We start from the raw sequence: 15,914 nt of genomic DNA, 5'->3' as shown, positions 1-15,914 counted from the left end.
CAATGCTTAAAACTAAAAAGCTATATTTCCCTAAGGAAAAAATCAATTCGGGAATATATAGATGCAGTTTCAGAATGAGCTGTAGACTCAATTTTCTGATTTTCTTTTTCATGCCTTTATCATTGGCAATGTGCATAAGGTTGTCTGAATTATCTTTCTGAATTCAGGGGACACTAGAATATGTAAAATTCCTTGTGTGACAGAGACCAGAGATGTATTTTAAGGCTGAAGAAAGGAAATAATTTTCACCAAATGTACATAGTTATGAAATGTACATGATCAGGTGATTTTCATTTGCATTAGCCAAATATGATTTTGTTTACTTTTGACAATTTGTGTTCATTTCTTTATAACTAATAATAAGGGAAATCTCTAAAACCTTTATTTTTCCTTGTATTGATTTGGTTATTTCATGTGGTTTTTCTTTTTGACAAGTTATTGCTGAGCTTTTAATATTGGTGTCATTAATCAATACCTATAATGTATTATCCTATATAATAAAAGACTAATATGCTAAGTGTCCGGTCATCTAGTCATCCATTCAACCAATCAAAGCAAAAAAAAAAAATACTGATGATATGCTAAGGCCACTCAACCACTCGCTATGACATGTACTGACCACCAGGGGCAGATGCTCCGACCGGTAGGTTAGCTTGCTGCTGGGTTCGGCTGATCAGGACTGAGCAAGATGGGCTGGACATGCCCTAGACCCTCCTGCGGCCCCTCGGCCAACCTCCTGTGGCCCAGCTGGCCAACCTCCCACATCTCTCCCCAGCCCCAATCATGCACCAGTGGGGTCCCTCAGCCTGGCCTGTGCCCTCTCGCAATTCAGGACCCCTTGGGGGATGTTGGAGAGCAAGTTTCAGCCCGATCCCACAGGCTAGGCTGAGGGACCCCACTGGTGCATGAATTTGTGCACTGGGCTTCTAGTTTATTTATAATAGAAGACAGAGTATGTCTTGAATCAGAAATTCCTTTTTCTTTGGCAACAGCTTTGATATTTACTCTTTTATTTTATACTAGTGGCCCGATGCATGAAATTCGTGCACAAGGGAGGGGTGTTCCCTCAGCCCAGCCTGCACCCTCTCCAATCAAGGACCCCTTGGGGGATTTCCTTCTGATGGCTTAGTGGAGCAGGGAGTGGGCCTAAGCCGAAGTCTGGCCTCCCTCTGTGGAAGGTGACTGGAGGGCCGATCAAGATGGCATGGGCAGCGAGTGGCTGGCCCCACCCCGGATTGCGCCATGGCCACTGGTGGCCTCCCTCTGTGGGAGGCAACCCCAGCAGGCCTATCTGGGGATGGTGTTGGGCAGCCCTGCCCCAAATCGCCCTGCTGCTACTGCTGCTTGTGGCCTCCCTCTACAGGAGGCAACCAGGTGGACAATCAGGGGATGGCACCAGCCCCCATTGCCCCGCCGCTGCTGGTTGCTGCTGCCCTCCCTCCCACCCCATCACCGTCCCCTCCCTCTGCCTGCTGGCATGTGCCTTGTCTGGCCTGGTGACACCTGCTCGCTGGCCATGTCCCCCACTGACCGGTTGTTCCGGCGTTCGGTCGATTTGCATAGTACACTTTTATTATATAGGATCATTGTGTTTGCACACCAAGGTGTTATAATGGGAACATATTATCTCATTTTTACTCCAAGATGCTTCAAGAGTATGTGTATCTAGCTCCAGTTATATCTGTTAAACTATTTCCCAAATGTTTCTCATCCAGCTGCCCTCACTCTAAACTCTCAGCAGCAGTTAGCAACCAAAACATGGATGGATTAGGTCATGATCTATTCATTAGGTTCTGTTGGCAAGTGCTATGATTATGACTGTGCACCCTTAAACTTCACCTTGGTGGTTATAATAAAGCAAGACTTCTTTTGAAATATGTGATAATCTTTGTAGACATCCCTGCAATATCACTACCATTTTCATATGGTTGATGGAAACAATTTAATTAATACAATAGCCTCATTTATCTGGAGATATTTATCTTGTTTTCTTGAAGCCTGATTCCACATGTCTTCGGGTCTCTCTCTCTCTCTCTCTCTCTCTCTCTCTCTCTCTCTCCTCTGCCACACATTGCATTTGAGTTATTTATGTATGATAGAAATGATTCAAGTGAGGCGTTGTTATTAATATTTCTTACTTTCCCCTGCAGTTATTATGTGGGCATGTGTGGAGATGGAGCCAATGACTGTGGGGTGAGTAGTAACTACTTCTGCTAATGCAGGCAGTTTACTAATATCCCTCTTAAAAAACCCACAGTCCCCTGGAGTCTGTTTCTTCACCCTTCTGCCACAATCACTTGATTATTTGTGATTCCCCGATTTCAGACGGAGAGGGACATTACAAGACTAGCTGGTTTAAATCTCTCATGTTATCAATAAGAAAATGAGTCCAGGGAAGTGAATTCTTTTTTTACCCCAAATCACACAGCTGGTAAATCCTCAGTGAAGGAAAAGCTTGAAACTAATGCTTAAAGATTTTGAATTATGTGCAAATTGCATTATTCCTGCAAAACTTCTGTTTCAGGGTTAGTTTTTTAAAGTTTATTTTACCTCCAAATTTTTACACTCGATGAAATTGTGCGTTTCCTGCTGTTGAGTCAGCACTGACTCTGGGTGACCCTATGAATATGTGATGTCTATAATGTCCTGTCCTCAGTAGCCCTGCTCAGCTCATGGGAGTCACGCTTAGGTCTATTCTTATGGGGTCAATCCATCTCATACTTGTCTTCCTCTCTCCCTGCTGCTTTCTATTTTCCCCAACATTATTGTTTTTTTCCAAAGAGCCTTGCCTTCTCATGATGTGCCTGAAATGGGACAGCTTCGGTTTTGTCATTTTCGCCTCCAGCAATGTTTCAGCCTTAATGTGCTCCATTTGTTCATCTTTCAGGCAGTCCAGGGTGTCTGTAGAGCTCTCCTCCAACACCATATTTCAAATGAATCCATTTTTTCTTATCAGCCCTGTTAACTGCCCAACTTTTGTATCTGACATGGTAACTGGGCATATGAGGATATGGATGATCTTAACCTTGGTCTCTAATAACACATCTTTGCTCTTAGTAATCTTTCTCAATTTTTCTGTCGCTGCCCTTCCAAGCATCAGCCTTTTTTTGATTTATTGGCTTCAGTGTTCATATAAATTGATGACTGAACCAAGATAAGCAAAATATTTAACAATTTCTGTGTGTTTTTAGAACAAACTATTCAGTTGTTACACACGATAACAAAACCTAAATTTAATGATTCTCAGCAGATTACTTCTCATACACAATAGAAGGCAGTACATGTTTTATAATATTAGTTTTAAAGACATGGTTGAAGTAATACTCTACCTGGAAGATTTATGCAAGAAAATATTTTAGTAGCTAATGTGTGGGACAAGAAGTGAAGAGGATTGCTTTGTATTTTCAAAGCCTATTAGATACTTAAGATCTGGGTATTTCTTTTACTTCTCTCTTAAGTGTTTTCTTCAAAGTTCTGTGTAAAACCATGTTCATACTTAGAGAACTATTATGAATTTTTCTGCCTTATACTTCATGAGAAACTAGTATTTAATCCACTCTTCAAAATTTAAAATGAGTGCCTAGTCTCATTAATTATGTGATTAGATGAAACAAAGAAATCAAGTGCTAAAAGGGATAAAGCGCTTACCCCTAAAGAGTTAATTGTCTGTTGGGGGAAAGAATCATGCATAAAAATAACCCTAACACAAAGAAGATGGTACTAAATTATATGATAGAGATGCAAAATACTAAGAGAGCAGAGAGGAAGAAGGAAATATTTTAATATTTATTGACCATGAATTTAGTATGTACTGGTCATAGTATCCAGGTACTTTGTAGTTCTATAGAGCAGCAGAAATACACAATCTTACTTTATGCCCACACATTCCAGTAGGATCAAGGGCTTCCTGGCCTCCTTATTGGTCACTGCTCTGTGTACCTTCTGAAAAGTTCTATCTTCTAAAAAATTTTATTGTTACTATTATTATCCTCACCCAAGGATATGCTTATTGATTTTTAGAGAGAAGAGAAGAGAGAGAGAGAGAAAACATTCATGAGAGAAATGAGTTGGCTCCCCAATGCTCCCCGATTGGAAATCGAACCCACATCCCAGTTAAGTGCCTTGACCAGGAATCAAACCTTTTGGTGCATGAGAGGACACTCCAACCAACTGAGCCACCTGGCCAGAGCTCAATCTTTTTTTTATTTTCTTTTTTAGTGTTTTCATTTGATATGTTTATAATTACTCTTAGAAATACAATGTTTCTTTTTCTTATTTTTCAATCTGAGTTGGCATGCCATATTATTTTCAGGTTAGTTTCAGGTGTACAACCCAGTGATTAGACATTTATATAATTTACTAAGTGATCACCCTAATAATTCCAGTACCTATCTGACACCATACCTAGTTATTGCAATATTATTTATTATATTCCATATGCTGTACTTTACATCCCCATGACTATTTTGTAACTACCAATTTGTACATCTTCATCCCTTTACCATTTTCACACAGCACTCCTCCCCCATCTGGCAGCTATCAGTTTTTTCTCTGTGTCTCTGAGTCTGTTTCTGTGAACAGTTTTCAGTCTTGATGAGAAATGAATTAGTCTTCATTTCAATGAGGCAACACACGTACTGTTATGAGTCATTGATGAGTGTGATCTAGTTCCTATGTCCAGGGAAGATGCTGTATGCCCCATATTTTATTCCAACAGTTAGCTAGTTGGCTGGTCAGGAAGCCTAGGGAATGGTGGGGTTTGGATTTATTTTTCTATTGTTCATCAAGATGACCTGCTAAGTATAAGAATTGTGATAATAAATGTCTATCCAAATGCTGTCATCTTTTTAATAGATTTCTTGAATGACTACTCCTATTTATTTATTATGTCTATATCCCACAACCAATATACAGACATACACACACATACATGAGAGTGCACACACACACACACACACACACATACACTCCATTATTCTTCCTCTGAATCATTGTTTAATTGGCATCTCTTCAGTTGGTGACTTAATAGATCAGGGGAGAAAGGATATCCCGGGGGAAGGGACAACATAATCAGAAATCTAGGGGTGGAAGGGTGCAATGTTATAAACTTTATAATGTTAAGAATAGCCTAATGGTGTTTAAGTAGTTAAAGCCTGGCCTGAGGAGTCATGGGTGTAACATGGATTTGTCATTCCAGGCTTTGAAAATGGCTCATGCGGGTATTTCCTTGTCAGAGCAGGAGGCATCTGTAGCTTCACCTTTCACCTCAAAAACAGCCAACATCGAGTGTGTGCCTCATCTCATCAAGTAAGCCACTTCTTCCTTTTGCACCCCCATGACCGATAGGCTCAGAGTCTGGCTCTAGGCAGAATTCAACTATAATTTAGTGATAATTGTCACAACAGAGGTATGGGTAAAGTGCTACTGGATCACCAAGCAAGGGAGCCTTTAGTGCTGCTTGAGAATGCTGGTAAAAGCCACAAAAAGGTGACTTTTGCTGAGCCTTAAAGGATAAATGGCTGTGTCATGTGGAGAGCTGAAAGCTAGAGTTGGTATTTAAAAAGTAATTGCTTTTCTTATTTCTCCTTTCCTTTATGTTGTACATTGGGAACTTACTGGAACTTTTCTCTCAGCAGTTGACAGGGTGAGGAAGCAGAAAGGGAATATTCCATTAGATAGCTTCCCCAAATAGTGTTATGTCCCTCCTCCACACACACAAAAAATTAGTGAACATCCAAAATGATTTCATAAAAGACTTTTACAATTGATTGGCAATAGTTAGGGAGGGGAAGGAATGAAAAACTGTTTATTTTCCCTTGCCTCTGCTCATTTCTAATGTCTTTACTCATATTTTAAGTGTAGTTAAGAATAATACAATAGGTTCTATATTTGTTCATAAGTCTTATTCTCCTGTTGTGGGGTAACTTTAGGTAACCTTCACATCAATAGCCTTGAAGACATCATCAAATCTTGAGATATGCACCAGGAAGTTCTCTGTCATGTCCCTTGGTGCATCTGAATGAGCAGCTGCTGGCAGGAATCACTCACCTAAAGGTTCCAGGCTAGAAATTCCATGCCCGTGTCTGGCTGCATGTCAGGAAGACAGCTGGATGCATCTCCCTGAACACTGGGTTGCTGCACCTGTGTCCTTCCACAGTCTCAAACATCATCACCTCCCTGCCTCCTCTTCCTAACTCACAGATTCCCTGATTCTGAGGACAATTTGGTTCTTAGAGTCCCTCATCCAGGCTCAGAAGCTCAAAGTTCCTTCTACTCTTTCTTCACTCCTAGCCAACCAGGCATCATGTTTCACTGCTTTTGGAGACTCTCTCTAAGCCTTTTTCTTGCTACTTCTAGTGCCTCACTCATTCATGTCATGGCGACTACAAAATGAGAATGCTCAGGACCCTTGCCCTCATTCATGCTTTCCATCATCAACACAGCTCCTGGAGCTCTTTTTAAATACTGTGTTTGGAAATATGTGGGATTAAGAATGAGACAAAACCTTGCCCTGGAGAACTTACATCCCAGTGAAGAATATAGATAGATGGAGAAATCATCACAAAACAGAGGAACTTCTTCATGATAAGTGAGAGGTGCTCAGTAAATTAACTTTAAATAAATTAACATCCAACAATACAGTAACTTTCCCAGAAGTTTAATATGATAGCTCTAGCCAGAGGGAAGGCTTCAGCAGGAGAGCTACCACTTAAAGGATGGACAGGATATCTGTGAACAGAAAGGAGCTGGGAGGGGATTCCAGGTGGGGGAAATGGAGAGCCATATTTAGAAATAGGGTTTTAATTGGAGAGTGCAGGGGCCCAATAGTCTAATTGTGCTGTGCGGATTCTCATGTGGGAGTTGTGGAGGTGAAGCTGGAGTGCCAGGTGTGGAGACCTCGCATAGGGAGTTTAAACTCCAGGATGCTTGCACAGGGTGCCTGGTTGGTCCACCAAAAGGCAGTGGTATTTGAACTTCAGGTGTTCTTTCTTATGCATGTGGCCTGATGCATTTATGAATGCAATATACCGGTTTAAATTACAAGTCAGGATGCAAGATTTCTCTAGTGGCAGATGGTTTAGTAAGACTTCAGGGTAGAAACTATTTGCTTTTATATTTCATAGATTTATAAAAATTAGATGTGGTTCAGCTCTGTTAGGCTCATTGTACCCTCGCTCTCCTTGATGCATGCTTATTCCGGAGCAAACATCCTCCAGAGGGACGTGAGGTACATTTTTACCTTTTGAAACACTGTTGTTGTAGTTCAAGTCCTTTACCTTATTCATTTCTTATCATTGTGCCTCACACTACGCTGGATGCATCAGAGCATTCATTACTGTTTGTGGAATGCATAAATAAATGAATGAGCTGCTCAAGATTCATGCTGATTAGGAATAGCAGTAATTCTGGAGGTCCATGCAAACATCCTTTATTCTTTACCTGCAATGTTTTTTGCACTTGCCTTTGAGTCTGCATCTTAATTTTTTTTTAAAAAAAAATATACACAACTACAGAAAAGAAAGGATGGAATCACAAAGTTTATGTCAGAAGGTGATCCAGGCTTCACATGCTTTCCCCTTCTGAGTTTGTCTTCTGCCCCATTCTCTGTGCTGAAAACAAATGGTGCCTCATAGCCTGGAGGAAAAGAGCTGCCCACAGCATCTTGCCCATCTCCCTCCTGGCCCTTCTCATTTGCCTGAGGCAAGGTGGTTATTATTTAGCTTTTAGATGTTCCTTCCCTGTCCCTGTTCTGTTGACAGTCTCTGAGCAGTGTATGTGTCCCTGTCACTGGAATCTGGAAGCAAAGAGGATGTGGGCTACCTCACTTGTGGATTTGCTTCTGCCTAGACAAGAGGAGGCTGCAGGAAGGGTTGTTTGCCAAGTTCTCACACCCCTAGTACACTACCTCACCTCGTCTTCTTCAGCCTGTCATAATCCATCGCCCCACTAAGCCTCAGTTAAAGGAGCAATAGCTCAAGCAGAATTTTTTAAAGGGAAGGAATATTTACTTTTTAAGCTGCCATTTTCACTTTGTCTTGATCTCTTTTGATCTCCACACCAGCTCAGATTATTACCCTGGGTTCTTTGTGGTGTATTGAAACCAACAAAACCTATTTTATCTCAGATATTGGAGTCCCATCCACACTTCCTAAAATATGAGAGCCCCGGTACTTTAGCTTTATGTCTCTAAGGGACTCTGAGGCATACACAGTTCAGTCCTCAGGAAGCAAGTGTTGTTCGGGTGCAATGAGTCACAGTCAAGTCAATGCTTGACATTTTTCACCGTATCATAATGTATTGTATTTATAATGTACATGTTAATCTACCTAATTCACTGAAAGTTTGTTGAAAATATAGACTGAGCCTGATTTATTGATATCCTCTATGACTCTTAGCATAATTCTGGTTCATAAACTCTAAATAAAGGTGAGTTTATGAATTAATGTGAGGTAATAATTAAAGGAGAGAATGAATGAGTGAATAATTAAGTAAATAGTTGAGAGGATGAACCAGTGGTTAAGTGAATGTATGTCAATATCTATTAAAAATTAAACTCCTTTTGAAATATAAAAGAGAATGGAAGATGTGTATAATGCATAACCAGTATTCTTATTTTTTCTTAAACAGAGAAGGCCGTGCTGCTCTGGTTTCATCCTTTGGGGTATTTAAATACTTGACCATGTATGGAATAATCCAGTTTATTGGTACATCACTGCTCTATTGGGTATGAACTAAAATAATTTTTTCTAGTTCTAATTGCGTTTACATCTCTGGCTTATTTTTGATGGGATGCAGCTCCTACACAGGATTTAATGTTTTATAAATAAATGACAATCTCAAAATAGATGTCTATAAACTGGGAACTTAGTATTGCTGTGCATGAAACATGGAGCTAGAAATAAAGAGATGTGGCTCTGTTTTGTAGGAGTGTTGTTTTTCTCGAGACACTTGACCTCTTCAAGCCTCTATTTCTTCCATTGGATAATGAGTAAAGCTTCAGAACAGCCTAAATATAACTCAGCAGGAAATGGATCAGTCACCAACTGTGGAATATTTTTGGCAAAAGACTAAGAAGAGATAAAAAGAAATAGAAGTTGTTGAATTTGACTTTGAAGAATTCAAAGGCTAGAAAAACTTCCATGCCCGAACTTTGTTTCTGAACCTGCCCAGAAATTACACATTTAGATGTGCCATTAGTAAAGGATGAGCAATTCTTTAAAAAAATGACTTTCTAAATTAAATGATAAAAATAAACACTTAAGAATTAATTAACTGTATGGAAGAAATATGTTCAGGTTGAAAGTACATTTCATTAGTTTAGTCATAATTTGTTCTAAAGTAAAATGAGGCTACAGGTTTAGGGACCACTTCAGGGAAGGAATTAGTCTGCTGTTTTTCTGAGACATCTGAGAGGTGAATGAAGGGCCATAGGACTCCGGCATCCACCACTAGCAAGGATCACATACACAGAGGGCTAAGGGGCAACTGGGTGCATAGAACCAAGACTTGGCTTAGGAGTCAGGAAGCCTAGATTCAAGTTCTGACTCTATTACTAAGAACAAATTAGAGCTTGTCCTTTGCCAAGCCTTTATCTGCCTCTGGAAACTTAGGCTGGCTGATTCCCAAAGCCCTCTGTAATTCTATATAAGCTGCTCCTAGAATGAAAACTGAAACTGCTTTTAAAAATTCCTCCCTATTTCATCTCACCCTGCATATATATCATTTTACCATTCTGAGCAGATAAGGGCAAAAGATATGAGAAGCGCAAAGAAGACAGAAGAAGAATTGTAGGATGAGAGGGACACTTTTGAACCATTTGCATCCTCTCAAAAATAGGGAAGCAGAACTTCAGTTCCCAAGTCTCATGGATAGAGTTGGAACCCTAGTCCATTCAGAATCCATCCACTCTGATGGTCTAGACCTAAATTAGAAGGTCCCCCCCCAAGTACCTGCACCTTTTCACCCTCTAAGAGGCCAGAAATGTTTTTCATTTGCACATATCTGATCTGTAAAGTAGTCAGAGCCAGATTATAATGTAGTGCTCATTCAATAGCTGTGTGGCAGATAAACAGACCTACCTGTCTGCAGAAGGAATATTGCAAGGCAGGTTCCAAGAGACTGTTGACTCCTATTTAAATACTTCAACTCCATAAATGTGAACATAAAGGAAGCCCTGTGTCTATATAAATCTCAGAAAGGCAGGTGTACCAGACTGAAGTTTGCAGTGGGCTTACTTGGGCTAGAAGCACTTGTTCAATTTGTGAAAGTGAATGAACCCCCAAGCACTTATGATGTGAACTCAAACTATGAATAAAAATGGAGAGAGACCTGTTGAGTATTTCTTGGCCTTGACTTTAAAATTTAAGTTTGAAATTCCCAGGGAACTTTTAGGCTTCAATATATTATGTTAAAAATTCAACCGTTCAGGCTGACACTATAGGTGCCAGAGCTATTGTGGCCAGTAAGAGGGTGTTTCCCATCTGGCACACCCCCATTGCTAATATGGAATTAGGTAAGACACTGGGAAAATAGTGATCTGGTTTCATTCTCTCCAATAAGATGCTAAAAACCTAAGGTAAGTCACTTTCTTCCTAAAGAGGAGAGAAAAATAATAGTTGCTTCTTGACTATTTTCAAAAAGTGTTAGAAATGATAAAATGCTAAAATGGCAGAAGCAATAGTCACACCTACTTTTCTTTACTTTTCAGCAACTGCAACTCTTTGGGAATTACCAGTATATGGTGCAAGATATAGCCATTACCTTGATGGTGTGTTTAACAAGTAAGCTCTTTAGTAAATAAACTGTATTATTTGTATTTATCCATGACATTCTAGACATGTTCACACAAGTAAGAGCTTCAGAAAAAGATGCATCTTAACTACTAAAACCTCATTTCCTATAAATATTTTTGAAAGTGGTGCTGGGGGAAAATTGAGGCTTAAAGTCTTCAGACATGGCATTAAATATCCTGAAAGCAAATAGGTTTTAGCCTCATAAAATTGTCAATGTATTCTGAGTTCTTTGTAGGCTTGTGCCTTGTGCATAGAAAAATGTATAGGAAATCTAGAAAGGGAATCCTTAAAGCCCAAAGGTCACTTTCTATTATTCAACTATGCTTCATGTTGACGTGAAACCAGATTCTTGCTTAGTCTTTGATGTGTGAGAACAAATGCTAGCATTTTATTCTTGTGAAATTCTCTCAAAAGCAAGGTGTATACTTACAGCAGCTATTGCTCGTTTCCTTCCTTGCAGATGACACTGATACAGTATTTCCTATCAAAGAACTCAGGTTCGATACTAACAATAAGAGAGAAAGGTGACTGCCTGAACAGAGTAAAGAAAAAGAATTGATGTAGTCATCTCTTTTCCCTTGTTCAACAATGAAAGTGTTTTGAAAAATAACAGGTAAAACATCAGGCAGGGCAGGATATTAATAACTGTGTGAATTTCATCTGACTTCTACTCATTCACCTTGCAAATGACCCTAAATCTTTTGCATGCTGGCCACGCCCCCCCATGACCCAAGTAGATGGCCTGGTATCTGGGGTTTATTTATCTTCTACAATTGAAACTTTGTAGCCTGGAGCGGAGCCAAGCCTTCTGCTTGCTCCGTGGCAGCAGCCATTTCTGTTGGGGTTTATGTATCTTCTATAATTGAAACTTTGTAGCCTTAAGTGGAGGCCTGGGCAAGCCAGGGTGAGTGGAAAGCTTTGCTTCCTCCATTGCCGAGGGCAACCCTTGCCTCCTGCTCTTTCCAGCTTCGTGGCTGCCACCATTTCTGTTTGGATTTGTTTACCTTCTATAATTGAAACTTTGTAGCCTTGAGTGGAGGCCTAGGCTGGCAAGGGCAGGCGGAAAGCTTGGCTTCCTCCATTGCTGGGGAAACCCAAGCCTCCCTCCTGCTCTCTGTGGCTGTAGCCATCTTGGTTGGGTTTATTTGCATATTTGCTCCTGATTGGCTGGTGGGCATGACTGGTGGGCGTGGCTTATGGGTGTAGCGGAGGTATGGTCAATTTGCATATTACTCTATTATTAGGTAGGGTAGGAAGGATGGATAGATTTCAAATATTTTTTTTTAACTAAAAGAAGGAAACAAAGTAGAACAAAACAACATGAGCAAGAGAGAGCAAATAAATATGGAGCATGAGTTTTTCAATTTAACCCACACTGTAGGACATTTGAAAAGAAATATCAAGAGATAAAATTTGAAAGGTGAGTTGGGTCAGATCACAGGGTCTTGACTACCAGGCTGAGAAATGTGGACATTCATCTGCAGGTGTTGAGAGTCATTGACGATTAAATGATCAATGTAAAATCACTTTTACCAAGGACCCCTACATGTCCAAGTTCCTAGGTTATGGTTTTGACCTTAAGCTTGAGTTAGTATGAGACAAAAGACAATACTATTACACATTTAATTTATTTATATACTTGAGTGTGTATATACACCTGCTTTGTTTCTTCAAGATTTTGAATCAACACACAAAGGCACCTAATAAAACAAGATATAATACAGGAGTGGGCAAAAGCAGGTTTACAGTTGAATTGTGACATTCTTTTGAGTTAATAAAGCTATTGTAATAATCATAACCTGCATGTCTTTTTGTATACAAATAACTGTAGACCTACTTTTGCCCACCTGTGTATATTAAAGGGAAAATCCAGCAGAAAAGTAAGAAGAAGTCAGGGAAGTCAATTAAGATAATATATGCCTTGAAGTCCAATTTGACACTAATAGTCCTAGAAGTCCTCTTGAAAGGAATTTGTCCTTGCTACACCTTTGTTCTCTTCAATAAGATATACTCAAATTAGATCAAGAAAATAGAGGAATATAATTCTAAAAAAAATCTGAGAACAGAAATTCAGAAGCACCTGGCCCAGAGGAGGGCCAGAACACCCAAGGCTGTGTTCATTATTTCCAAGAAACCAACTTGTCTCTTTATTCTTTCTTTTCTTACTGTTTTCATCTGACTTCTACTCATTCACCTTGCAAATGACCCTAAATCAGGCGTCCTCAAACTATGGCCTGCGGGCCACCTGCGGGTGTTTTTGCCGTTTTGTTTTTTTACTTCAAAATAAGATATGTACAGTGTGCATAGGAATGTGTTCATAGTTTTTTTTAAACTACAGTCCAGCCCTCCAACGGTCTGAGGGACAATGAACTGGCCCCCTGTTTAAAAAGTTTGAGGACCCCTAAATGGTGACTCATTTGAATCTTTATTTTCTTGATCAGTGATTCTCTCTCATTATTGATGCTTCTATCTCTCTCCTTCTCCCTTCCTCTCTGAAATCAATCTCTCTCTCTCTCTCTCTCTCTCTCCATATATATATATATATATATATATATATATATATATATATATATATATATATTAAAAAAGAGAGAAGCATACCTATATTATACCCAAATGATGCTGAACAATTAAGAACTGTACTTTGAGAATAGGAATGAAAACTGCTAAGTCCTCCCATATAGCAGGCCCTGTGCTAGGCTCAGTAAGGTCCAAAAGTGGCATGAGACAGGTTGTTTTCCCTCAGGGAGCTCATAGTCTGCTGAGTGTATGTGTAAACAACTCAATTTAATTCAAGACACCCTCACCTTAGTGGAAACATAAGCAATATGCTTAATTCTGAATAAAATATATCATTCCTCTGCATGCACTCTGATAGCATATATCATCATCATCATTTTAAAGAAACCTGGACAAATCAGAGCAGCTTTTCTGGCTGCTGAGAAACAATACTGCTATTCAAGCTTGTATTTTAGGGATCCATTTTATCGTTTTTAATTCATGAGACCCACACCACTGCATTATGCTGTAGAGCAGAAAACGTTGGGCTTGAAAGTCAGACTTGAGTTTACATCACTCATACACTGTGGGTCTTGAAACAAAGGACTCTACTTCCCTAAACCTCAGTTTCTTCACCTACAAAATAGAAGATAAAACGCCTATTTTCTATTGCTCTTTTAGTAAATAAAGATAACATTTACAAAACACTAACCTGGTCTCTGGAAACTAGTAGGAATCCCAAAATGGTAGTCATTATTTTTATTTATTTATTTATTTTACATTATAATTTTTTTTATTGTCTAAAATTTTACATATGTCTTCTTTTTCCCCCAATTGACTCCCCCCCACCCGCAACAGCCATTCCCACCCCAGGCAAGCCCCCACCGCCCCAGTGTCTGTGTCCATTGGTTATGCTAATATTCATGCATACATGTCCTTTGGTTGCTCTCTAACCCCCCTCCCCTGCCATTTGTCTCTGGATCTATGTTTGTTCATCAAATTATGTTGATCATTATATCCCACATATGAGTGAGATTATGTGATATTTATCTTTCTCTGACTGGCTTATTTCCCTTAGCATAATGCTCTCCAGTTCCATCCATCTGTTGCAAATGGTAAAAGTTCCTTCTTTTTTATAGCGGCATAGTATTCCATTATGTAGATGTACCACAGTTTTTTAATCCACTCATCTGCTGATGGGCATGTAGGATGTTTTCAAGTCTTAGCTATTGTAAATTGTGCTGCTATGAACATAGGTGTTACTGTTTGGTGTTTCTGTTTTCTTGGGAAATATTCCTAGAAGTGGGATTACTGGGTCCAATGGGAGTTCCATTTTTAACTTTTTGAGGAAACTCCATACTGTCTTCCACAGTGGCTGCTCCAGTCTGCATTCCCACCAGCAGTGCAGGAGGGTTCCTTTTACTCCACATCCTTGCCAGCACTTGTCGTTTGTTGATTTGTTGATGATAACCATTCTGACAGGTGTGAGATGGTATCTCATTGTCGTTTTGATTTGCATCTCTTGGATGATTAGTGACTTTGAGCATGTTTTCATATGTCTCTTGGCCTTCTGTATGTGCTTTTAAAAAGTATTTATGTCTTTTGCCCATTTTTTGATTGGGTTGTTTATCTTCCTTTTGATAAGTTGTATGAGTTCCCTGTAGATTTTGGAGATTAAACCCTTATCAGATATATCATTGGCAAATATGTTCTCCCATGCAGTGGGCTTTCTTGTTGTTTTGTTGATGGTTTCTTTTGCTGTGCAGAAGCTTTTTATTTTGATGTAGTCCCATTTGTTTATCTTCTCCTTAGTCTCCATTGCCCTAGGAGCTGTGTCTGTAAAGATAGTGCTATGACATATGTCTGCTATTTTGCTGCCTATTGAGTCTTGTAGGATTTTTATGGTTTCCCATCTTACATTTAAGTTCTTTGGCCATTTTGAGTTTGTTTTTTGTGTATGGTGTAAGTTGGTTATCTAGTTTCATTTTTTTGCATGTATCTGACCAAATTTCCCAGCACCATTTATTGAAGAGACTGTTTTGACTCCATTGTATGCTTTTTGCCTCCGTTGTCAAATATGGTAGTCATTATTTTTAAATTTATCTATAGTCAGATGTATAGATTCCTTGTCAGAAAGTATTAGGAAAAAGTTAAAATATTCTTTATATAAGGGCTCTGAATCAATCAGTTATTGTTACAAATGCTGCTTAACAAACTACCCTAAAAAGTCTTTGGCTTACAACACCCACTCGTGGGTCTATAGGTTGATTGTCATTCAACATGCATATAGGTGGGCTTAGCTGAGCCATTCTGCTTTAGGATGTACATGAGTTGGTCTTGGTCCAGGGTATGTGTTTGATTCATGTTTGCTCCATATTTTACATCCAGGAGCCAGGCTGAATGAGCACACCTAGGCATGCTCCCATTGCAGGTCACAGAGAGTAAAGCAGAGAGCAAGCCCAGCTGTGCAAGAAGGCCTCAGAGCTCTTATAACATTTCCTTGACCAGATAAAATCAATTAGTGAAACCAAAATTAAGGAGTGGTAAAGTTTACTTTGTCCTGATGAGACCAATACTTCAATCTATCTTAGTCGCTGTATAAAAAGAAATGCTGGAAACCCA

The 15,914-nt window shown here is 39.5% G+C and overlaps 2 protein-coding genes across 2 annotated transcripts in view; one reads left to right on the top strand and one right to left on the bottom strand.

Annotated features, from left to right (window-relative positions):
• PLAAT1 (phospholipase A and acyltransferase 1) overlaps window positions 1-15,914 on the bottom strand; it is a 58,772-nt gene that overhangs the window by 8,590 nt on the left and 34,268 nt on the right. The window lies entirely within an intron of this gene.
• ATP13A5 (ATPase 13A5) overlaps window positions 1-15,914 on the top strand; it is a 98,912-nt gene that overhangs the window by 65,147 nt on the left and 17,851 nt on the right. The window contains exons 22-25 of the mRNA XM_008151610.3: window positions 2,151-2,193; window positions 5,198-5,307; window positions 8,629-8,725; window positions 10,709-10,781. Of these exons, the coding sequence (XP_008149832.2) occupies window positions 2,151-2,193; window positions 5,198-5,307; window positions 8,629-8,725; window positions 10,709-10,781 (323 nt within the window). The remainder of the gene's footprint in view (window positions 1-2,150; window positions 2,194-5,197; window positions 5,308-8,628; window positions 8,726-10,708; window positions 10,782-15,914) is intronic.

Source organism: Eptesicus fuscus, chromosome 3 (assembly GCF_027574615.1).
Source record: "Eptesicus fuscus isolate TK198812 chromosome 3, DD_ASM_mEF_20220401, whole genome shotgun sequence".
Taxonomy (NCBI): domain Eukaryota; kingdom Metazoa; phylum Chordata; class Mammalia; order Chiroptera; family Vespertilionidae; genus Eptesicus; species Eptesicus fuscus.
The sequence above is the reverse complement of the archived record's forward strand: the minus strand, read 5'-3'. Positions and strand labels throughout refer to the sequence as shown.